General features: G+C 50.4%; 1 protein-coding gene across 2 annotated transcripts in view; it reads left to right on the top strand.

Annotated features, from left to right (window-relative positions):
• Positions 1 to 6,426: 6,426 nt before the first annotated feature.
• Positions 6,427 to 25,368, top strand: part of slc8a3 (solute carrier family 8 member 3) — a 371,642-nt gene continuing 352,700 nt past the window's right edge. For both annotated transcript variants that reach the window (XM_078406259.1, XM_078406261.1), the window contains exons 1-2: positions 6,427 to 6,580; positions 12,759 to 14,598. In XM_078406259.1, coding sequence (XP_078262385.1) covers positions 12,833 to 14,598 — 1,766 coding nt within the window. In that variant the 5' untranslated portion in view covers positions 6,427 to 6,580; positions 12,759 to 12,832. The remainder of the gene's footprint in view (positions 6,581 to 12,758; positions 14,599 to 25,368) is intronic.

The raw sequence follows: 25,368 nt of genomic DNA, 5'->3' as shown, positions 1-25,368 counted from the left end.
GTGATGCCACAGTGCCGATGCCCTGACCGATGAAGACAAGTATGGCAAATACTATGGGGCGGCATGGTCTCCATATTTTGGCACCATACACACCCCGGAGGTCAGGATCAAACCTGGATCTCTGGCGCTGTGAGGCAGCAACTCTGCCACTGTGCCGCCCTACTTACAAAAGATATTCGAGAAGGATGTATAAGTTGTTAGACAATATTCAAATCAAGCAATATGGGCCTAGTACGTGAAAGTGGCAGCGTGATGAAGGATCAGCCACGATCTTATTGAATGATGGAGCAGTAACAATCTGAAAATTATTTATAGAAAAAAGATTACGGGAAGCACAATGGCAGAGGGGCAGAGCTGCTGCCTTACGACCACAGAGACCCAGCTTCAATCCTGACTGCGGGGTGCTGTCTGTATGGAGTTTGTATGTTCTCGCCGTGACCACGTGGGTTTTCTCCGGGTGTTCCAATTTCTTCCCACATTCCAAAGACGTACAGGTTTGTAGGTTAATTGGCTTCGGTAAAACTGTGACAATTATCCCTAATTATTCGCCTCCCTCGGCAACTTGCATACCAAACCACCAATACAGAATTGAACAATTTTGCATCCTGAAGTAATATTCTTCACATCCTAAACCAGACAAACAAATCAGATAATTCTTATCAATACCATGCTGAATAATTTGTGAATTCAAATTCTACATGGATGCAAAATGTGGCACAGCTGTCGAGTTGCTGTCTTCCAGTGCCAGAGAATTGGGGTTCCATTCTGACTACGGGTGCTGTCTGTACGGAGTTTTTATGTTCTCCCTGTGACCACGTGGGCTTTCTGCGGGTGCTCTGGTTTCCTCCCACACTCCAAAGAGGTTAATTGGCTTTGGTAAACATAATTGTAAATTGTCCCTGGTGTATAGAATAGCGCTGGTGTACGGGGTGATCGCTGGTTGGTGCTGGGTGGGCCCTTCTGGTCTGTTTCCACGTTGTATCTCAAAAAAAAAACTACATTTCTTACGCCTCTCAGTATTAAATAACTGGCCTCTTTATTTCATAGATACGTTCCCTTGTTTGTGGCTTTCCCACTCGTGAAAACATTTCAATCTCTTGTTAGCCCCTTTGGATCTTGTACGTTTAAATAAGGATAGGATAGCCTTCTCAACCTTGGAATTGAGGGGTCATAAGATCGTAAGATCATAAGTGATATTTGGAGTAGAATTAGGTCATTCGACCCATCATGTCTACTCCGCTATTCAATCATGGCCGATCTATCTCTCCTTCCTAACCCCATTCTCCTGCCTTCTCCCCATAAACTCTGACACCTGTACTAATCAAAGATTAGGAGCGAGAGCTGGAATAATGTAATGAGATAGATGACCAGTCATGATCATGTTGAATGGCAGGGCTGGCTCCACTCAAACATAGAACAGGACAGCTCAGGCCCTTCAGCCCACAATGTCTGTGCAGAACATTCGCAGCATATCCATGTGCTTGTCCAAGTACCACAATCTACCTGCCTCCACCACTACCACCCCTGACAGCACGTTCCAGGCACCCATCACTTTCTATGTAAAATACTTGTTCAGTGCATCTCCTTTACATTTTTCCCCTCTAATACCACTTCGTATTCTTCATGTTTCCACCTCAAACAGATATACCAACACTGGCAATTAATGTCTTCAGCTACATCCACTGAAAACAGGAATGTCCAAATCCAGGCTTTACAAAGGGTGAGGAATCATAAGCCCATGATGCTCTCCTCACTGTTGCCTACGCACTATATTTGTTTATTTTCCTTGCACCGTGGTAGTGTGAATGCTGCAGACTGTCTAAACAAAGTCTGCAGTCTGAAGAAGGGTCCTGACCTGAAGTGTCACCTTTCTATGTTCTCCAGAGATGCTGCCTGACCAGCTGAATTACTCCAGCACTTTTTGTCTTCTTTTGTAAACCAACATCTGCAGTTCCTTGTGTCTCTCAACAAAAAAAACTTGCTAGGTACCTGAATGAATTTGTTTACTAATTGTGCTGCATAGTGGTTCGAAAAATTGGATTGGATTCATCTGAAGTAGAACAGGTGGCTGAAAAACCAAATGGTGGGAAGGAACTGCAGATGCTGGATTACATCCAAGATAGACACAAAATGCTGGAGTAACTCAGTGGGTCAGGCCACATCTCTGGATGAAAGGAATAGGTGACTTTTGGGATTTCGACCCATCTTCAGACTGAAAGTCAGGGGAAAGGATGAGAACTAATCGAAGCCAGCATCGATGACCAAGGAAAGGTGGAGTCCGCAATGGTCCATTGTTGGCTGTGGAAGAGGAGATAATGAAGGGATACAAAGAGTGAAACTAGCAGGACGACTAGGGTGGGGGAGGGATGGAGAGAGAGCGAATGCAAGGTGGGGAGGAGGGGAAATGGGGGGGAAGAGGGAGTGGTTGGGGTGCAAGAGGGAGTGAGTGGGGGAGCGGAGGTGGGGAGGGGATGGGAAGCCTGGTGAGAGAGGGTGGGGAGCAGGGGGGAGAGACAATGTGGAGCAGGGGTGGGGAGAATGTGAACAGGGGAGTGGGGAGCACAGGGAAGAGAAGGTAGAGAGTGGAGGAGAGAGTGGGGAACAGGGGGGTTGGAGAGTGGGGAGGAGGGGGAGAGAGAGTGGGGAGGGGGAGAGAGTGGGGAACAGGGGGAGAGAGTGGGGGGGGGGGGGGTGGGGGGGGATGGGGGAGAGAGTGGGGAGGAGAAGGGGAGAGTGGGGAGCAGGGGGGGAGAGATAGTGAGGAGCAGGTGTAGGGGATCGGGGGGAGAGGGTAGCTGGGATTGTCCCCTGCATCTGTCCCGCTGAGAGGGCCGGGGGAGGGTGGGAGGGTGGGAGGGTGGGGGTCTGGGGTTGTCAGTGGCTGCACCCTGCCACCCCCCGCTGCCAGAGTGGAGCCCAGCTGACAGCCTGATGTCAAGGTGGGCAGCACAGGCTGAGAGAGGCTCCGCTTCGGCCGACACATCCCTCCCTCTCCCTCCCTCTCTCAGTGTGTGCTGTGGGGAACAGTCTGGAGCCTCACGTCTGCTGCACCCCCACTCGCACTCACCTTGCACCACCAGCCAGATCCCCCAGCCCCACCGCCCCCAGCCCCCAGCCCCACCGCCCCCAGCCCCCACCGCCCCCAGCCCCACCGCCCCCAGCCCCACCGCCCCCAGCCCCCACCGCCCCCAGCCCCCACCGCCCCCAGCCCCCACCGCCCCCAGCCCCACCGCCCCCAGCCCCACCGCCCCCAGCCCCACCGCCCCCAGCCCCACCGCCCCCAGCCTCCACAGCCCCCCCAGCCCCCAGCCCCAGCCCCCACCGCCCCCAGCCCCAGCCCCCACCGCCCCCAGCCCCCACCGCCCCCAGCCCCCACAGCCCCCACCGCCCCCAGCCCCACCGCCCCCAGCCCCCACCGCCCCCAGCCCCACCGCCCCCAGCCCCACCGCCCCCAGCCCCACCGCCCCCAGCCTCCACAGGCCCCCCAGCCCCAGCCCCCACCGCCCCCAGCCCCCACCGCCCCCAGCCCCAACCGCCCCCAGCCCCAGCCCCCACCGCCCCCAGCCCCCACCGCCCCCAGCCCCCACCGCCCCCAGCCCCACCGCCCCCAGCCCCACCGCCCCCAGCCCCACCGCCCCCAGCCTCCACAGCCCCCCCCAGCCCCCAGCCCCCACCGCCCCCAGCCCCAGCCCCCACCGCCCCCAGCCCCCACCGCCCCCAGCCCCAGCCCCCACCGCCCCCAGCCCCCACCGCCCCCAGCCCCACCGCCCCCCAGCCCCCACCGCCCCCAGCCCCACCGCCCCCAGCCCCCACCGCCCCCAGCCCCACCGCCCCCAGCCCCACCGCCCCCAGCCCCACCGCCCCCAGCCTCCACAGGCCCCCCAGCCCCCAGCCCCAGCCCCCACCGCCCCCAGCCCCCACCGCCCCCAGCCCCAACCGCCCCCAGCCCCAGCCCCCAGCGCCCCCACCGCCCCCAGCCCCACCGCCGCCAGCCCCCACCGCCCCCAGCCCCACCGCCCCCAGCCCCACTGCCCCCAGCCCCACTGCCCCCAGCCCCAGCCCCCACATCGCCCCCAGCCCCAGCCCCCACCGACCCAGCCCCAGCCCCCACCGCCCCCAGCCCCAACCGCCCCCAGCCCACACCGCCCCCAGCCCCAGCACCCACCGCCCCCAGCCCCAGCCCCCACCGCCCCCAGCCCCCACCGCCCCCAGCCCCAGCCCCCACCGCCCCCAGCCCCCACCGCCCCCAGCCCCAGCCCCCACCGCCCCCAGCCCCCACCGCCCCCAGCCCCAACCGCCCCCAGCCCCAGCCCCCACCGCCCCCAGCCCCAGCCCCCACCGCCCCCAGCCCCCACCGCCCCCAGCCCCAGCCCCCACCGCCCCCACCGCCCCCACCCCCCACCGCCCCCAGCCCCAACCGCCCCCACCGCCCCAGCCCCAACCGCCCCCACCGCCCCCAGCCCCCACCAACCCCAGCCCCCACCACCCCCAGCCCCCATCACCCCCAGCCCCACCACCCCCAGCCCCAGCCCCCAGCCCCAGCCCCAGCCCCCACAGACCCCAGCCCCCAGCCCCCACCGCCCGCAGCCCCCACCGCCCCCAGCCCCCACCGCCCCCAGCCCCCACCGCCCCCTGACCCCAGCCCCCACCGCCCCCAGCCCCCACCGCCCCCAGCCCCCACCGCCCCCAGCCCCCACCGTCCCCAGGCCCCACCGCCCCTGACCCCAGCCCCCACCGCCCCCAGCCCCACCGCCCCCAGCCCCACCGCCCCCAGCCCCAATGCCCCCAGCTCCACCGCCCCCAGGCCCACCGCCCCCAGCCCCACCGCCCCCAGCCCCACCGCCCCCAGCCTCCACAGCCCCCCCAGCCCCCAGCCCCAGCCCCCACCGCCCCCAGCCCCCACCGCCCCCAGCCCCAGCCCCCACCGCCCCCAGCCCCAGCCCCCAGCGCCCCCAGCCCCACCGCCCCCAGCCCCACCGCCCCCAGCCCCACCGCCCCCAGCCCCACCGCCCCCAGCCCCACCGCACCCAGCCCCACCGCCCCCAGCCCCACTGCCCCCAGCCCCACTGCCCCCAGCCCCAGCCCCCACATCGCCCCCAGCCCCAGCCCCCACCGACCCAGCCCCAGCCCCAACCGCCCCCAGCCCCAACCGCCCCCAGCCCCCACCCCCAGCCCTCACCGCCCCCAGCCCCAGCCCCCACCGCCCCCAGCCCCAGCCCCCACCGCCCCCAGCCCCCACCGCCCCCAGCCCCAGCCCCCACCGCCCCCAGCCCCAGCCCCCACCGCCCCCAGCCCCCACCGCCTCCAGCCCCCACCGCCCCCAGCCCCAGCCCCCACCGCCCCCAGCCCCCACCGCCCCCAGCCCCAACCGCCCCCACCGCCCCCACCACCCCCAGCCCCAACCGCCCCCAGCCCCCACCCCCAGCCCCCATCACCCCAGCCCCCACCACCCCCAGCCCCCACAGCCCCAGCCCCCAGCCCCACCGCCCCCAGCCCCCACCGCCCGCAGCCCCCACCGCCCCCACCGCCCCCAGCCCCCTGACCCCAGCCCCCACCGCCCCCAGCCCCCACCGCCTCCAGCCCCCACCGCCCCAGCCCCCACCGCCCCCAGCCCCAGCCCCCACCGCCCCCAGCCCCAACCGCCCCCACCGCCCCCACCGCCCCCACCACCCCCAGCCCCAACCGCCCCAGCCCCCATCACCCCCAGCCCCCACAGCCCCACCGCCCCCAGCCCCCACCGCCCGCAGCCCCCACCGCCCCCAGCCCCCACCGCCCCCAGCCCCCACCGCCCCAGCCCCCTGACCCCAGCCCCCACCGCCCCCAGCCCCCACCGCCCCCAGCCCCCACCGCCCCCAGCCCCCACCGCCCCCAGCCCCCACCGCCCCTGACCCCAGCCCCCACCGCCCCCAGCCCCCACCCCCCACCGCCCCCACCCCCCACAGCCCCCACCCCCCACAGCCCCCACCGCCCCCACCGCCCCCACGCCCCCTGACCCCCACCGCCCCCACCGCCCCCAGCCCCACTGCCCCCAGCTCCACCGCCCCCAGGCCCACCGCCCCCCAGCCCCCACCGCCCACCGCCCCCCCCCAGCTCCCAGCCCCCACCACCACCCCCCCAGCCCCCCCAGCTCCCAGCCCCACCGCCCCCCAGCCCCACCGCCCCCAGCCCCACCGCCCCCAGCCCCCATCCCCCCCAGCCCCCACCACCGCCCCCCCAGCCCCCACCACCGCCCCCCCAGCCCCCCCAGCTCCCAGCCCCACCGCCCCTCCTCGCCCCCAGCCCCACCGCCCCCCGCCCCCATCCCCCCCAGCCCCCACCAGCCCCCACCAGCCCCCATCCCCCCCAGCCCCACCGCCACCGACCAGTAGGCGGCTACCTCCTGCATGGAGAAGTGGAGCCGCCGCGCATTGCCAGCGGCCGCCTCATTGCAAGTTGTCGAGCTCTGCACAGGATCCCGACCCATCTCGCTGCCTCAACCCACCCACCCACCGGACCCGCCGTTCACAATGTGCAGCCTTCAGCATTCAATGTCTACGTGCTAAGTTCCTTGCAGATGCCGGCGGAGAGAAGCAAAGAGCAGGTAACATCTATTTTTATACATTGTAATGAGTTTTTTTGGGTAATATTTAAAGGCACAACGTTGATTATATAACACAAGCTCTCCCCCCTCCTCCTCCTCCTCCCCCCCATCCCTGTATTTGACGCCAGGATCGCTTTAAAAGCATAGACTTCATACTAATCCAGTGCTTTTTATAATGCAGAGTAAACAACCAGTTTTCTTGTGAAAATACAGCTCGCTTCTCTTCTGTCCCCACATTCCCCCCATTGGACACATACACACAAACACACAAACACACTCCTGTTATTTATTTCCCCCTCAATCACTGCGTTTCTCTTTTGGCTGTTTGCAAAATCTTTCGCCTTTGCGATTGGTGGCAGCGTCTAAAAGGCAGCCTGGTTCAATCTCTCCCTCCCCCCTCCTCACCCACTCCCCCCCCCTCCTCACCCACTCCCCCCCCCCTCCTCACCCACTCCCCCCCCCCTCCTCACCCACTCCCCCCCCCCTCCTCACCCACTCCCCCCCCCTCCTCACCCACTCCCCCCCCCCTCCTCACCCACTCCCCCCCCCCCCCTCCTCACCCACTCCTCTTATTGCAAATTGTGCAAATTGGGGGAAGCCTCTCTCGCTTGGAGCAAGACACACACACACACACACACACACACACACACACACACACACAGGGAGGGAGAAGTGTTGCACTTTGTAAATCAGTTGCATTCTGCATAGCATGTCCAGTGTATGTGTGTTACTGCAGTATTGACCAGACAGTTGCTGCGTTACTATGTACATGCGGGGTATATAAGCACATATTGCATTCCGGGTGCACCTCCACAGCCCGGCAGCTGTCGCGTTCATTCATTTCTGCTGAGCCCGTGTTTACCTCGGTCAAATTTAGCGACCGCGCCGCGGTCTTCCCTAAATAGGGAAAGCGTTTGCCATCGGGAAGGCAGTCGGAGGTTCGGGCAGGGGCAGGGCCAAGGGGGTGGGGAGGGAAGGGGAGGGAAGGGGACTCCACGCCCTGCTCCAGCCCACACGACAAGGGGGACTGCAGCCCCTAAGCCTTTGCTGCCACCCTCCCTCCCTGCCTGACCGGGACCTAAAGGGAAGCCCCCTGCCCCCCTTGCCCCTCCGCCCGGCCAAGTGGCACACCTTGTGTACGTGACCGTCGGGATCAGAGAAGTTTGCCCACGGGCCAGTTGTGCCTGCCGTCCCTGCGCCGTGTGGAGAGGAGAGTGCACCATTCTGCACATCACAGAGCGACCCATCGCATCACCTGCTCCTCCTGGTGTTATCTTCTCAGTGCTTCCCCAGTGCTCGTTTAAAGGTGGGATTTGTCGGGGCTTTCAGTTTTCAGCTATTCAGTCCACAATCCTGCACTGAATTGGTCGCAGTGATTGAATCGTTTGAATGTTGCATTTTCTTGCCCCTCAAGGTGGCATCTGACTGCTCAGTCTGCTGTTTAGCTCAGTCCCCATGCCTTTATTCCCATCTCGACAGCCGTGGCTGATTTAAACCACCCCGTCCGTCTTCAATGGTCTTTTGTTGCTGTGTTCACTGGTCCCCCCCATATCAGTCTGAAGAAGGGTCCCGAACCATCCCTTTACTCCAGAGATGCTGCCTGACCCGCTGAGTTACTCCAGCGCTTTATGTCTATCTTCGGTATAAACCAGCACCTGCAGTTTCATTTCTACACCTATTATCCATGTTTTCCGGAGATGCTGCCTGACCTGCTGAATTACCCCAGGACTGTGTGGCCGTTTGTGTAAACCAAACTCCCCCCCCCTCCATACAATTGGGTGGTTGTAGGGAGAGACGACCGCTTGTGATCGTAGTTGTAACATTTGATGCAACTCTGGCAGATAAGAGGACACCACAGTTCTCACTTATGAACAAGGAATCTTATCTTCAGAGTATTGTGTTCAGTTTTGGGCATCATGTGATAGGACAGATTTTGTCAGGCTGGAAAAGGTGCAGAGAAGATTTACCAGGATGTTGGCATGACTCGAGGGGCTGAGCTACAGGGAGAGGTTGAGTAGGCTAGGACTCTATTCCCAGGAGCACAGGAGGGTGAGGGGTGATTTTATAGAGCTGTACAAATCGTGGGAGGAATAGATTGGGTGAGAACACAGAGTCTCTTACCCAAAGTAGGGGAATTGAGACCTCGAGGATCTATGTTTACGGCGGGGAAGATTGAATAGGAACATAACAGGTAACTTTTTTTACACAAAGGATGTTAGGTATATGGAACGAGCTGCCGGAGGCCGCTGGGCCTGTTTCCACATTGAATGACTCCATGACTCTATCGGTAATGAACTTTATGCAATATTTATTCTTGAGGGCAATGTTGGCCATCTCCACTTCCCCATGGGGAGATGCTAGTCAGTCGTACTAGTGATGTGCAGGGGAGTCTTGTCCAGTATGTGGTTGAGCTGGGTGGTGAGAGCTGGGTAGCGACTTGCAACGGTGGCGTCACCATGCACCTGTTGTCCTTGCTTAAGCAGGCAAAATGTGCAGGAAGAAACTGCAGATGTTGGGTTTTACCGAAGACTGACACGAAATGCTGGAGCAATTCAGCGAGCAGGCAGCATCTCTGGAGAAATGGAATGGGTGATATTTTGAGTCGAAGCCCTTCTTCAAACTGAGAGTCAGGGGAGAAATTGGAGGAACAGCACTTTGTATATTTCGCAGGGGCACCTTACAACCCAGCAGTATGAATATTAATTTCAAATAACCCTTGCATTCCCCTCTCTCTCTGTCCCTCCTCCACTGTAGTCATCCTGCTAGTTTCACTGTTGGTATCCCTTCATTATAAGCTTTTCACCAGCCAACAATGGACCATTATGGGCTCCATCTTTCCTTGGGTATTGGTGTGATTTGTCCTGTACCTTTCCATATCTCTAGTGCCCCTCTCCCCTGACTCTCAGTCTGATGAAAGGTCTCGACCTGAAACCTCACATTCCTTTTCTCCTGAGATGCTGCCTTACCCGCTGAGTTACTCCAGCATTTTGTGTCTGCCTTAAGTGGAAGCAGACAGAATGTTTAGGCTGGCACTCCAGCTCATCGATGAATGGATAGGTTTTCAGTGATGGCGGTACAAACATCCTTATCACTGACTTAGACACAAAATGCTGGAGTAATTCAGCGGGTCAGGCAGCATCGCTGGCAAAAAGGAATAGGTGATGTTTAGGTTTGAAACCTTTCTTCAGAATGACTTGTTGGCCAGTAGAAGCCGAATCCAATCATGGTTGGCAAAAGTACAACAAAGGGTAGGGGGAGAAGGCGAGAGAATGGGGTTGACAGGGAAAAAGATAGATCGGCCATGATTGAATGACAGAGTAGACTCGATGGCTGAATGGCCTAATTATGCTCCTATGTCTCATAGACTTATGGCAAAGAGTCCAGTGCTGAATTGAAAGTGGTGGCAACATAGTAATATAAATGAAGTAGGCAATGATTTATCAGCCTATCAAAGTAACACTATCAGGTTGACAACAAATTGGATAAGCGTAGCCTGCAAGCACTTGGTATCTAGTTGTACACTGCCCTCCATTATGTTTCGGACAAAGACCCATCATTTATTTATTTGTCTCTGTACTCCACAATTTGAGATTTGTAATAGAAAAAAAATCACATGTGGTTAGAGTCATAGAGTGATAGATTGATACAGTGTGGAAACAGGCCCTTCGGCCCAACTCGCCCACACCGGCTAACAATGTCCCAGCTACCCTAGTCCCACTTGCCTGCGCTTGGTCCATAACCCTCCAAAACTGTCCTATCCATGTACCTGTCCAACTGTTTCTCACCCTAGTGAGACCGCACCTGGAGTACTGTGTGCAGTTTTGGTCTCCAAATTTGAGGAAGGATATTCTTGCTATTGAGGGCATGCAGCGTAGGTTTACTAGGTTAATTCCCGGAATGGCGGGACTATCATATGTTGAAAGACTGGAGCGACTAGGCTGGAATTTAGAAGGATGAGAGGGGATCTTATTGAAACGTATAAGATTATTAAGGGGTTGGACACGTTAGAGGCAGGAAACATGTTCCCAATGTTGGGGGAGTCCAGAACAAGGGGCCACAGTTTAAGAATAAGGGGTAGGCCATTTAGAACTGAGACGAGGAAAAACTTTTTCAGTCAGAAAGTTGTGAATCTGTGGAATTCTCTGCCTCAGAGGGCAGTGGAGGCCAATTCTCTGAATGCATTCAAGAGAGACCTGGATAGAGCTCTTAAGGATAGCGGAGTTACGGGGTATGGGGAGAAGGCAGGAACGGGGTACTGATTGAGAATGATCAGCCATGATCACATTGAATGATGGTGCTGGCTCGAAGGGCCGAATGGCCTCCTGCACCTATTGTCTATTGTCTATTAAAGGATGGGATAGTCCCATCCTCAACTACCTCCTCTGGCAGCTTGTTCCATACACCCACCACCCTCTGTGTGAAAAAGTTACCCCTCGGATTCCTATTAAATCTTTTCCCTTTCACTTTGAACCTATGTCCTCTAGTCCTCGATTCTCCTACACTGGGTAAAAGACTGTGCATCTACCCGATCTATTCCTCTCATGATTTTGTATACCTCTGTAAGATCACCCCTCATCCTGCTACGCTCCATGGAATAGAGACCCAGCCTACTTAACCTCTCCCTATAGCTCATTACCTCTAGTCCTGGCAACATCCTTGTAATTTCTTTCTGAACCCTTTCAAGCTTGACAATATAGTGCACATTGTCAGATTTTATTAAAGGCCATTTTTATACATTTTGGTTTCACCATGTAGAAATTACAGCTGCGTTTATACATAGTCCCCCCATTTCAGGGCACCATAATGTTTGGGCCACATGGCTTCACAGGCATTTGTAATTGCTCAGGTGTGTTTAATTGCCTCCTTAATGCAGGTATAAGAGAGCTCTCAGTGCCCAGTCTTTCCATCACCTTTGGAAACTTTTATTGCTGTTTGTCAACATGAGGATCAAAGTTGTGCCAATGAAAGTCAAAGAAGCCATTATGAGACTGAGAAACAAGAATAAAACTGTTAGAGACATCAGCCAAACCTTAGGCTTACCAAAATCAACTGTTTGGAACATCATTAAGAAGAAAGAGAGCATTGGTGAGTTTATTAATCACAAAGGGACTGGCAGGCCAAGGAAGACCTCCACAGCTGATGACAGAAGAATTCTCTCTATAATTAAGAAAAATCCCCAAGCACCTGTCCGACCGATCAGAAACACTCTTCAGGAGTCAGGTGTGGTTTTGTCAATGACCACTGTCCGCAGAAGACTTAATGAACAGAAACACAGAGGCTACACTGCAAGATGCAAACCACTGGTTAGCCGCAAAAATAGGATGCCCAGGTTACAGTTTGCCAAGAAGTACTTAAAAGAGCAACCACAGTTCTGGAAAATGGTCTTGTGGACAGATGAGACGAAGATTAACTTCTATCAGAGTGATGGCAAGAGCAAAGTATGGAGGAGAGAAGGAACTCCCCAAGATCCAAAGCATACCACCTCATCTGTGAAACACGGTGGTGAGGATGTTATGACCTGGGCATGTTTGGCTGTTGAAGGTACTGGCTCACTTATCTTCATTGATGATAGAACTGCTGATAATTCTGAAGTGTATAGACACATCCTATCTGCTCAAGTTCAAACAAATGCCTCAAAACTCATTGGCCAGCGGTTCATTCTACAACAAGACAATGATCCCAAACATACTGCTAATGCAACAAAGGAGTTTTTCAAAGCTAAAAAATGGTAAATTCTTGTGTGGCCAAGTCAATCACCCGATCTGAACCCAATTGAGCATGCCTTTTATATGCTGAAGAGAAAACTGAAGGGAACTAGCCCACAAAACAAGCATAAGCTAAATATGGCTGCAATACAGACCTGGCAGAGCATCACCAGAGAAGACACCCAGCAACTGGTGATGTCCATGAATCACAGACTTCAATCAGTCATTGCGTGCAAAGGATATGCAACAAAACACTAAACATGACGACTTTCATTCACATGACATTGCTGTGTCCCAAACATTATGGTGCCCTGAAATGGGGGGATTATGTATAAACACTGCTGTAATTTCTACATGGTGAAACCAAAATGTATAAAAATGGCCTTTATTAAAATCTGACAATGTGCACTTTTTAACCACGTAATTTTTTCTGTTTCATTAAAATGTGTGTTTTAAAAAAAAATGTGTTTCAGATCCTGCAGTGAAGGCCCTTCAGCTCTGAAGACTGATTTGATTCACAAAGGACGTTGAGATTGAACCCGTTTGCATGGCGTGGTTTGGGTTGCAGACGTTTATGTCATCTTGCCTCCTGAGCCTAGCCTCAGTAATGCTGCTAATGCATCCGGCTTCTGTAGACGCTGAGACCCCTGGACCTACAAGTTCTCCGAAGCGAAATAACTCTTGCGTGGGGAACTACGAATGTAAGAAAGGAGTTATTTTGCCAATATGGTACCCGGAAGATCCATCTCTCGGCGATAAAATTGCCAGGGTTATTGTTTACTTTGTGGCAATGATTTACATGTTCTTGGGAGTTTCCATTGTGGCAGATCGCTTTATGGCCGCGATAGAAGTGATCACCTCACAAGAGAAAGAAATCACCATCAATAAGCCCAACGGAGAGACAAACACCACGGTGGTTCGAGTCTGGAATGATACTGTGTCCAACCTGACCCTTATGGCATTGGGGTCATCTGCTCCAGAAATCATGCTCTCCTTGATCGAGGTTTGTGGCCATGGGTTTAGAGCGGGTGAGCTGGGCCCAAGCACCATTGTGGGCAGTGCTGCTTTTAATATGTTTGTTATTATCGCCATATGCGTGTACTCCATTCCCGATGGCGAATCCAGGAAGATAAAGCACCTGCGTGTGTTTTTTGTCACCGCCGCTTGGAGCATCTTCGCCTACATCTGGCTGTACATGATCCTTGCGGTCTTTTCACCCGGCGTCGTGCAGGTGTGGGAAGGGCTGGTCACCCTCGTGTTTTTCCCAGTCTGCGTGCTGCTCGCCTGGATTGCCGACCGCCGACTCCTCTTCTACAGGTACGTGCAGAAGAAGTATCGCACCAACAAGAACCGGGGGCTGATCATCGAGACGGAGGGCGAGCACCCCAAAGGCATCGAGATGGACGGCAAGTTGGTGAACTCGCACTTTGTGGACGGTACGCTGGTGGCTGTGGAAGGGAAGGAAGTGGACGAGTCCCGCAAGGAGATGATCCGCATCCTCAAAGACCTGAAGCAAAAGCATCCCGAGAAGGACCTGGATCAGCTGGTGGAGATGGCTAACTACTACGCCCTCTCCCACCAGCAGAAGAGCAGGGCCTTCTACCGCATCCAAGCCACCAGGATGATGACAGGAGCGGGCAATATCTTGAAGAAGCACGTGTCCGAGCAGGCCAAACGAAGTGTGAGCATGCTGGAGATGAGCCCGGACGCCCCCGAGGACCTCTGCTCCCGCATCTACTTCGACCCTTGTGCCTACCAGTGCCTGGAGAACTGCGGCGCCGTGTCCCTCACCGTGGTCCGCAGAGGAGGAGACATCTCGCACACCGTGGCCGTGGACTACAAGACGGAGGACGGGTCGGCCAACGCCGGGGCAGATTACGAGTTCAGCGAAGGGACGCTGGTCTTCAAGGCGAGCGAGACGCAGAAGGACATCACCGTGGGCATCATCGACGATGACATCTTTGAGGAAGACGAGCATTTCTTTGTGCGGCTCGGCAAGGTGCGGGTGACGCGGCTGGAGGACGCACAGGAGCCCAACAGTGCACCGTCCTACCCGAAGGCCATAATCATCTCCCCGCTTGTCGCCACCGTGACTATTTTAGATGACGACCACGCGGGTATCTTTACGTTTGAGACTGATGTTGTCCATGTGAGTGAGAGTGTCGGGGTGATGGAGGTGAAAGTGCTGAGAACATCAGGGGCCCGCGGGACGGTCATTGTTCCCTTTCGGACGATAGAAGGGACGGCGAAAGGGGGCGGCGAGGACTTTGAGGACACCTACGGGGAGCTGGAGTTTAAAAACGACGAGACTCTGTAAGTAGTGCGCTCATTATGTTCCTTTTAAGTGTTTTGTGTTTCTGTACAATCGGAAAACTAACTATTCAATACTTGTTTTGTTTGACATTACAGCGACAGTTGGTCACATTAAAGGAAGTTGAGCAGATTCGAGGCAATTTAATTTTGGGGAAAATACTTAAAGATGTTTATTTTGTATATGATTTTAACCCTTGGTGATATAATGGTCTCACAAAGGTTGAACAATATCCTGCAACTTAATTTAGTCCCGTAAAGTCATCAATAATGCCCCGTGTTTGTTAACACCAGATTTCATTCACGTTTATATATGTTTTGCCTATTTGTAGAACATTTACAATATTACCAAAGCTGCAATGAATAGAGGAATTAACCACAAACTTAGAGTGGGTACGGTAGTGGCAACTTTGGGCCTTCCCACTGAAGTCCTCTCCGCTTGCCACCACTTCACGGAGGAGTGGAGTGAACGTTCTTGATGCAAACAACAACAGAGAGAGCTTCATGTCCTTTCAGTTTAATTTGTCCTTTATTGAAGTAGATTTGTATTTCTCCCGTCATAGGTCTGGTAAGGAGCCACAGCTTCTCCTCGTCTGACGCATCACGTCTCCGCACACCCAGATGTACTCATAATTCTGGCTCCTCCCAGTCCATATATCCCCATTATGCCCATATATGTATTCATCTCACGACAACCCCCAAATGTCCAAAAATAATACAGCAAGATACAAAATAATATAATGCTACGAGAGCTAATAAACACTTGGCTCCTGCACACCAGCCCCTAATTGTTCTATGTATATAACAAAATAATTACTAATAAACATTAAAAGGAGCCATAAAAACTTCACACATATCAAAATAAAGCATGCCCCAAATATTGGCATCTATTCTACTTAAGTGATTCTTCAATCTTAAAGGCCACCAGCCTTTGCTGTACTCGGGTCTCAGCTTCTAGGAGCAGACATATCTTCGTTATCGGTGTTTCCAAGATGTTGCTCTCAGTCTGAAGTCAAACTGTGCGCACAAGACCTTGTGCATCTGGTATGGTCTCCAATATTCTGCCCATTAGCCAGGATCTTCTTCAATCTTCTTCTCTTCCTGCTTAAGCAGCGGTCTGCTGTTAGTCCTCTGGAGGCTTCATCTGCAGGATTCTCCTTTGTGCTAACATATCTCCATTGTGATACATCAGTAGCATCCTTTACAAAGGAGATTATGTTTGCTACAAATGTTTGAACGCATTTGGTTTCGTTGTTGATGTACTTAAGCACTGTTGTGCTATCGGTCCAGAAGATGGATTTGTCCAGTTGAAGCTGTAATTCTTTACGCAGCATTGTGTCAACTCTGACAGCTAGGACTGCAGCTGTAAACTCCATTCTGGGAATCGTCATTTGTTTTAATGGTGCCACTCTGGACTTTCGCATTATGAATGCAATATGCACTTCTTTGCTATCATTTTCCAGTCTTAGATATGAAACAGTGCCTTAGTCACTTTCGCTGGCGTTTTCTGGGCTTGAACGGTAAGTCTAGACAATAGGGTCCATCTTCCACTGTGCTCTGGTTTCTCAGTTCACCATCCAGAGTAGTTCCATTTGTAACAGATTTCTGGATGGTCATCTTCAGTTTCGCCGGTGATGGATTCATTTAGTTTTCCACCATCGACAAAAACTGTAGAGTTCTCTGTGGAACTAGTTTTTTCAGCAATTACTTTGGTTGAAATGTCTTCAAGGTGTGCTGGGTTTTCTGGTGCAGGATCCCCTGAAGTTTCCTGCTCTTATCATTTCTTGATTCACGATTTTCCGGGTGCTACTTCAACTGAATGCAACAGTGATCCATTCTCCTCCAGCACTTCAAACAGTGGTTGTGGATTAACATTAGGTATCCCGAACAAGCTCTCAACTGCTTCATCATACACAGTCAGTTTAATATCTGGTACTAGTTCAGAGTTGGTCTTAGTCATCTCTGTGCTCAGACAAGTATTTTCAGGACCAGATTCTCCAGCCAATGGATCAGCTTGGACTGGTACAATGGAGAAGATGCAGGTTTCATCACCGGCCCCGATATGGTCACACGTTTGAGATGGGAGAACAGCATCACTCGCAATTGGCTTTTCATTCTATTTTGCATGTTCTCTTAGTTTCCGTTTTCCTTCCTTCATCTCTTCAATTAACAATTCTATGTCTTTCAATTGTTCTTTACTTATTCCCAGTTGTACTCTTTGTCTTCTCAGCTCATCAATTGTTCTTCTTGTGCCTCAAAGAGCAATTCCCAGCCTTTGGGTGTGAGTCTGATAATCTTCTTTTCCGCCTTTTCAGAATCTTTTCTGAAGTTGCCACCTTGTGGCTGAACATCAGATCTAACCACAGACATACTTGTACACTATCCCTTTAAGACCTGTAGACGTAAAGTCTTATCTTCAAAGGAATTCAAAACAAACTGAGACTTGCGATACTCAAGGTCACTTCTTTGTTGTCAGCATTTCATTTCAGCAGCTGTCCAATACAGCTTCTGATCCAGCAGCTTTTCAATAAAACTAAATACTGAACTTACAATTCCTGCGCGAAGGCTTTCGAAGTTTCCAGTCTCCGTTAGTCAGATCAGTGCAGGTAATGACCCTGTCCATCTGTGGAATTCGGTTCAGGCTTGCCAAATAAAACAATCCCTGTTCCGTTCAGTCAATTTCGGCTTCAAGGTTTTTGCAATAAACAATCCTTGTTCCGTCCAGTCACTCCACAAGCTCCAGTCTCACTCATAGAGGCAATTATAACTTTAAATGACTCCTAAGAGACAGGTCTACCTTTATCTTCACTCACCGAGGATAGCTCTTGGTTATTCACTCCGGCTGAGGACGTTCTTACAATATATAGTGGCAACTTCGGTCCCACTGAAGTCCTCTCCGCTTGCCACCACTTCATGGAGGAGTGGAGTGAATGTCTTTGACGCAAACAACAACAGAGAGATCTTCACGACATTTCAGTTTAATTAGTCGTTTATTGAAGTAGTGATACAAACAGATTTGAATTTAGGTCTGGTAAAAATTGTATCTCGCCACAGCTTCTCCTCGTCTGACGCATCACATCTCCGCACACCCAGATGTACTCATAATTCTGGCTCCTCCCAGTCCATATATGACCATATGCCCATATATGTATTCATCTCACGACAACCCCCAAGTGTCCAAAAATAATACAGCAAGAAACAAAATTATATAATATGCTAAGACAGCTAATAAACTACACATGGCTCCTACAGATACCATTCCAAGATGGTTGCTATTTCCTCTATTCATTATTGCTTTGGTGACCCATTTTGGATTACCTACTAAATTCATAAACATCAATAAAAATGGAGTATTAAGACTCGGCATTACTTGATGAATTTTAGTCTAAAATGTTTGTCATGAAATACTGATAAAATCCAAACATTACTGAAGTATGAATACTTTGTTAATCTGGTGGGGTGCATTGTGGGAAGAGGGTTAGATTCCAATTAGACTACACACCAGCGTGCAGCCTCCCCTCATTACATTTTGCTGTAATCAGATCTTGTCTCAGGCACTGAGACCCACAACTGTTGGGCAGTCCTTTTAAGGCACGAGGCCAATTTTATCTGTGGTGAATCAGGTTTTCGCTGTGTCTTGCGTGTTTTTTAATAAGCTTCTTTTAGTTGTTTTTTTCAGTGCCTTATGAATCATTTTAAAAACAGTTGCTTATAAAGTAAAGGAGGTGGTATTCACTGTGCAGTAAAACAGTTGTACATTCCTTGCTTATTAGGATCAGTTATCTGTAAGGTCTTTGCTTATTTAACGATAGATAGATGGAATCAAACTAAATGATTCTTGTGATTGCTATTTTATGTGTAAGTTATTGGTAAGTATAATAAACATATGCCTGATTAAAACACCTAAAATCCAAGATAAAGTCCACTTTCTCAAAGTGGGCATTATCTGCAAATATGTTTGCCCCCCTCTCAGGGCATTGGGGCGTTTCCATTAATTCTTCCCTTTTCGAGGATATTTATCACATTTTGCCCAGATATTTGACAGTACAGGTTCCAGAGTTAGTTTAAATCTGGTATTAAACATCTTTACCTGCAGTAATCAAGACTTCACTGAAGGTTCACCCAATTCTGTTCCAATTGTTACTGCTGCAGTTACTCTACAATAAGGTAAACATCAGGTTAATTTGTCTAAATGTCACTTGGTTACAACCATTTACATACAAATGGCTTTAATAGGCAGATGAAAACAGTAAAAAGAAAGGCAATTTAAAAAGTAGAAAGTGTGAAATTGATTTGTCAGGGATCCAACTCCTCTTTGTGATGTAGACACAAGGAACTGCAAAAAAGCAAGGGTGTGGAGTAACTCAGTAGGTCAGGCAGCACCTCTGGACAACATGAGTTGGTGACGATTATGAAGAAGGGTCCCGACCCGAATCATCGCCCATCTATGTTCACCAGAGGTGCTGCCTGACCCGCTGAGTTACTCCAGCACCTTGTGTCTTTTTTTTCCTTTTTAAGATGCTCAGTCCCAAGTTGATTCCCAATGATGTCTCTGATTGGGTTCATGGGAGGTCTTACTTTCTGTTTCATGTTGATGAGTTTGCACAGAACTCAGAACAGTGCCACTTTCTCCTGGCAAAACTCTAAGTTTCAGTACATTTTGTGACTGTGTATCATATATCATATCATATATATACAGCCGGAAACAGGCCTTTTCGGCCCTCCAAGTCCGTGCCGCCCAGCGATCCCCGTACATTAACACTATCTTACACCCACTAGGGACAATTTTTACATTTACCCAGCCAATTAACCTACAAACCTGTACGTCTTTGGAGTGTGGGAGGAAACCGAAGATCTCGGAGAAAACCCACGCAGGTCACGGGAAGAACGTACAAACTCCTTACAGTGCAGCACCCGTAGTCAGGATCGAACCTGAGTCTCCGGCGCTGCATTCGCTGTAAAGCAGCAACTCTACTGCTGCGCTACCGTGCCGCCCTGTACCGTGTATCCAGGTGAAATTGTACAGATCCAACATCTTCAACATCTCAGGACACTAAGTACTGGAGTAACTCAGCAGGTTAGGCACCTTCTATGGAGAAAGTGAACAGGTGACGTTTTGGGTCATGACCCAAAACCTCAGTTCACTTGTTTCAGAAGTCCAGAAAGAGATGCCGCCCAACCCGGTGAGATACTCCCACACTTTGTGTCCTTTATTGTAAACCAGCATCTGCACTTCCTTGTTTCTGCATCTTCAGCAAGTCATCAGTTGTGAGTTTCATGATGTTGATGTGACATTTTGATCAAGAAATTATAGATATTGAATGCAACACTATTCCATGTCATTAGTCTTGGGGAGAAAAATAAGGAATTAACTATTAAAGTTACAAGCACCATCTTTGCAACCAAAATCGTGGATCCTTCCATGGGATGGTAAAATGGTATAGATTCACTTGGTCGATGGTGTTAGTAGAATCAGCGGTTAGAAAGGCTCCCAGCACAGTGATATGAATGCTTCTACTTGGCAGTGTTGCTGTGCTGCTGATGCTTGCCAAGCACATACTGCAGTGTCTCGGATCAGTGTCGCTGCTGTGAACGCTGCTGGAGTCACAGGGCTAGGGGAATGCTGGAGTATTTTAAGAAATTGTGCTGGTTTCAGAAAGAGAGTTGACATGGAGCTCCTGGCTTCCACCAATCGGAAGGTGTGATCCCAGCTGCCTCCCTCCCCCCGCCCGCCCTGCAACCCACCCGTTGCCCAGTTGGTTTGTTGAAGGCATTGGCCTAATTTGCTCCAGGGAAAATAAGGTAGATAGACGGTAGTTGGATTTTGTTCTCAATTTCTGCCCTGGCCTAAATTCTTTTGGAAGTGACTCGAGTGTTTTCAGGAGCATTATTTGAAGAATTTTATCCTTTAAGGAGCTTCTGAAATAAGTACTGTTCAGTAATGAATTGATTCAAAGATTATCCAGACATCATCCTCTGGATGGGTACATTGTATCGACAAAGACTGCAAATATTTAACTTTTGTAATGAGAATTATTCCTCTTGAAGGGAATAAGTCATATTAGTTGCTGCATTGCTGCGTGGTTTGGTGTGTGCCTAAAAGTGTGAACTGAGTAGTGTAACTTAAAGTGAACTGGCCTGATGAGTGAATTGTGTAGTTTGGCTGAAAGTGAGCAGGCTCTGTCCAGATATGGCCCTAGTAGGTCCAAATAGTGTGACTCTATGTACATTACATGCGTTCATTTCTCACAGAAGACAATGGTAAAATCTGTACTGGATATTACACACCTACACAGGCGTAGAGCAGAAATATCATGTCAGCCAAACTGCTCAATTCACCAGTTGTTGTGTCATCGGCCTACTGCAATGCCAAGAGGTAATGCAGGCTGTGCTTCTGTTATCATATCATATCATATATATACAGCCGGAAACAGGTCTTTTCGGCCCTCCAAGTCCGTGCCGCCCAGCGATCCCCGTACATTAACACTATCCTACACCCACTAGGGACAATTTTTACATTTACCCAGCCAATTAACCTACATACCTGTACGTCTTTGGAGTGTGGGAGGAAACCGAAGATCTCGGAGAAAACCCACGCAGGTCACGGGAAGAACGTACAAACTCCTTACAGTGCAGCACCCGTAGTCAGGATCGAACCTGAGTCTCCGGCGCTGCATTCGCTGTAAAGCAGCAACTCTACCGCTGCGCTACCGTGCTACTGTTATGGTTTACTCTTTAGTTCAGCTGGTACTACTTTGGAAATGCCTATTGTTTGCCTATATTTTTCAGGCTGCCTTCTTTACCCTCTGTCCTGTAAAGCTGCGCAAGCTGAAGAATTACGTTTAAATTGTCATGATGTTAGAGAAACCTTTTTAGAGGAATTTTTGAAATAGCAACTGATGGGGTTGGACAGAATTGAGATGATCCAGCACAATTACAGTCCACCCTCGTTATTGTGGATCTCTTTGTAACGGATTTCAGTTGTAGCCTTAACCTTCGATTAAAATCTGTTGTAAGTGAGGAGTTCCTTCACAGCGGGAACCAAGGAAATGAGTTGAAATAAAATTACAGTATATTAACTTTTTAAATGTATTTACAATGTTTGAAGTATTAGGTGTGTTGTGTCATTTCCTGTTTATGGTGTGTCTTGTGTGGTGTATGTTTATTGGCTGTTTTTTCCAATACTGTATATATATTTACTTGGTTATAGCGGACAATTAGCAATAACAGACATCAATCTCTCCCCCCCCCCCCCCCCACCTCTCCAAGGGCTGTTATAATGAGGGTTATCTATATTCACTTTCTTTTCTCTGGACTTCTTGATTGTATTTCTTAGGATATTACCAAAAGTACAAGTTAAACTTGAGTGAAGTACTTTTGATGGTAAAATGAACCAAAGCATAACAGATGTTTGGGTTGAAGACAGTCACAAAATGCTGGAGAAGCCCAACGGGACAGGCAGCCTCGCTGGAGAGAAGGAATGGGTGACGTTTCGGGTCGAGACCCTTCTTCAGACTGAAGAAGGGTCTCGACCCGAAACATACCATTTCCTTCTCTCCAGAGATGCTGCCTGTCCCGCTGAGTTAATCCAACATTTTGTGTCAATCTTTGGTGTAAACCAGTATCTGCAGTTCCTTCCTACACTGGTGTTTGGGTTTCTGAGTTTTTTCCCCCTCTTCCCACTCTTTAGCTCTGATAATACACAGAACAAAGTTTAAAAGTACCATTTTGAGAGAGTTAGCGATGCCTGCAGTCACTAGACATGATTCACTCGTGCAATACAAAAATATATTTTTTGAATCTGCACTGCATTTTAATGTGACTACTGACGTGACCTGATATCATATGAATAGGCTTTGTTGCAACTATTTGGCTCTGTTTGGCACAGCATCTTTGCCAGTGAACTTGAGACCAGGGTTTGAGAATGTGGGGCTTGTGGTGATCTGGTTACACCTCAGCATTCAGCGACATCGCCTTCTGGCATAGTTAGCCGAATACAAAAGAACTGTTTTTAAAACAAAAATGATTTGGGTAGGAATAAAAGTTTAACAAAATTATGTTCATAAGTTATAGGAGCAGAATTCTGCTGTTTGGCCCATCATGTCTACTCTGCCATTCAAACATGGCTGATCTATTTTCCCCCTTAACCCCATTCTCCTGCCTTCCTGACATTCATACTGATCAAGAATCTGTCATTCTCTGCCTTAAAAATATCCATTGACGGTCTCCACAGCCTTCTGTGGCAATGAATTCCACAGATTCACCATCCTCAGACTAAAGAAATTACTCCTCATCTTCTAAAAGTATACCTTTTTATTCTGAGGCCATGGGCCTCCGGTCCTAAAATTATATCGGGTACAGAAAAAAACACTACTATTAAAGAATAGAGATACATAACTATAATCCAATTATACTTACACACTCAATATTGTGCAGGCTTCACATACCACTGGGATAACAAGCATTAGATGGTCTTGTTAGGCATAACCACATAAAATGTGGTGATCTTTAACATGAAGAAGCCAAAATGGAGGAATCAAAGGCGGAAAGAGAATATCAAATCAAGAACTAATGATATTATTGGATCCACAGCATCCCTACACCTCTGTCACTGATGTGATAGGAACTTTTGAGCCCAGATTGGTTGAAGCAGGTACCTCTGTACACATCGCAACACCATAGACTAAATGTTAGTTCTTTCCCGAATGAGTAACACATAACAGGTCATCAGCCCTGAGATCTACATTGCACATAAATGTAAGAAAATAACTGCAGATGCTGGTACAAATCGAAGGTATTTATTTCACAAAATGCTGGAGTAACTCAGCAGGTCAGGCATCGTCTCGGGGGAGAAGGAATGGGTGACGTTTCGGGTCAAGACCCTTCTTCAGACTGATGTCGGGGATAAATGGTTAGTATTGCTGCAACAAAAATATAATGCATTAAACACAATTCATCTTACCACCATGCTTTAGCACCATGGTGCTCTGTCTCCATTCTGCTGCATTCTTTCATCACCACTGCTCAGATTGTAAATAGTTGAATATTGGGTTTAAATAAAGAACGTCTGAGGGTTTCATAAAGATAATTGTATGTCTCGAGAGTGAAATAGACCAAGGTGTGAACTTTTATTAATCAGAGAACAATGTTGATGTAAGGTGTTCTGGAAGGGACTATAGTTCAGTTTGGTTTATTGTCGCATGTGCCAAGATGCAGTGAAAAACTTGTGTTGCATGCTAACCAGTCAGTGGAAAGACTAATCATAATTACAATCGAGCTATCCACAATGTACAGATACATGATAAAAGGAATAATGTTTAGTGCAAGATAAAGTCCAGTTAGGTAGATAATAGCTTGGCACTGCTCTCTAGTTGTTGATAGGATGGTTCAGTTGCCTGATAATGCTGGGGAAAAAACTGTCCCTGAATCTGGAGGGGGAACCACGGTTACTAAAGAAAGAGGACATCTTGGATGTCCTAGATTGGAAACCCTCCTCTTGGGAGCAGACACAGTGGAGACGGAGAAACATGTTCCATATTTGGAACAAGGACTGTTTTATGTAACCATGTGCAGGCTCCTCAGTAACTCTCTCAAAATGATCCTTTTAAACTTTGTTCTGGGTATTATCAAAGCTAAAGACTTCATGAAAATGCATCAGGGGATTGAAAGTAAACACTATGTGTGTACACTTGGAGCCTACCAGATTTCCTTTCCCAGCAGTGACAAAATGGTTTGTACATGAAGAATTAATGTGACCATTTCTGGTCTTTCTTAGTGTGTGTGTGCGTGCGTGCGTGCGTGACTTTTGTTTGCATTCTCATTTTTAGTTCTTCGCGCACTGCTCACTTTAGTAATAATCTGATCATTCTTGATGTTCACAGACTGTGTGCATGGTATATGTGGGTGTGTGTGTGTGAGTGTTTTTGGTGTGTGCATGATACTTTATTTTGCATTCTCATTTTAGTTCATTGCACACTGCCTGTTTAGCTGAGGCACGGCGTGCACCTCTTGTGGCAAGTTCTGTCGTCTGCTCTGTGTCGAGAGACTACTGGGGCAGGAATTGCACTCTGGTTACAGGAGAATGCAGAGGAAGGGGCAGAGCTGGATGTGCTCTGCAGAGCCTGCATTGGAGTCTGAATTGAATCTGCGTAGTGTTGGACTGTGTGTCGACTTAATTGGATTTTGAGCTTTAGTCCATAATCTGGCACATTGCTAATATGATTAACCACTAACTGTGTTTAAAATATTCCTGGGTTCGATCTATAGATTCCAAAAGTTCAAAGAAGAGATCAATTGGATCAATACCATTAATGTTATCATTTTTTATATGGTCTATCATGCATTAGAAGAGAAAGCTATAGCTGGAGGCAATTATTACATTTATAAATTAGCTCTTGACCTTAGTAGCTGTTCCAGCAGTAGAGCTGGTTAGACAATTTGTTCTGCTATGGCCAACTCCTTTTGTTTTCATGTCTGATAGCTTGCTGCAGGAGGTGAGCAGGTTGGCTCGAAGGCCTTGGTGGATTTAATGTTGACTCATCATTCACAGGCAAAACAACCAGATAGCACCTGGATAAGTCTCTCGCCCCCTCTCTAGCAATGGGGCTCTGCACTGCAATACAAGTGCCGACATCAGAAGACAAATCACTTTCCCAAAGTGTTCATTTAGAAAACTTGTTTTCTGTCATGAAACCTGTCCCTTGGAACAAGCTTGTTATATACTCGGAAATCCCTGTCATTATTTGCATTGGGCTCCTACTCCTATGATTTGAG

Source organism: Rhinoraja longicauda, chromosome 10 (genome assembly GCF_053455715.1).
Source record: "Rhinoraja longicauda isolate Sanriku21f chromosome 10, sRhiLon1.1, whole genome shotgun sequence".
In the NCBI taxonomy this organism is placed as follows: domain Eukaryota; kingdom Metazoa; phylum Chordata; class Chondrichthyes; order Rajiformes; family Arhynchobatidae; genus Rhinoraja; species Rhinoraja longicauda.
This window is presented reverse-complemented; position numbering and strand designations above follow the sequence as displayed.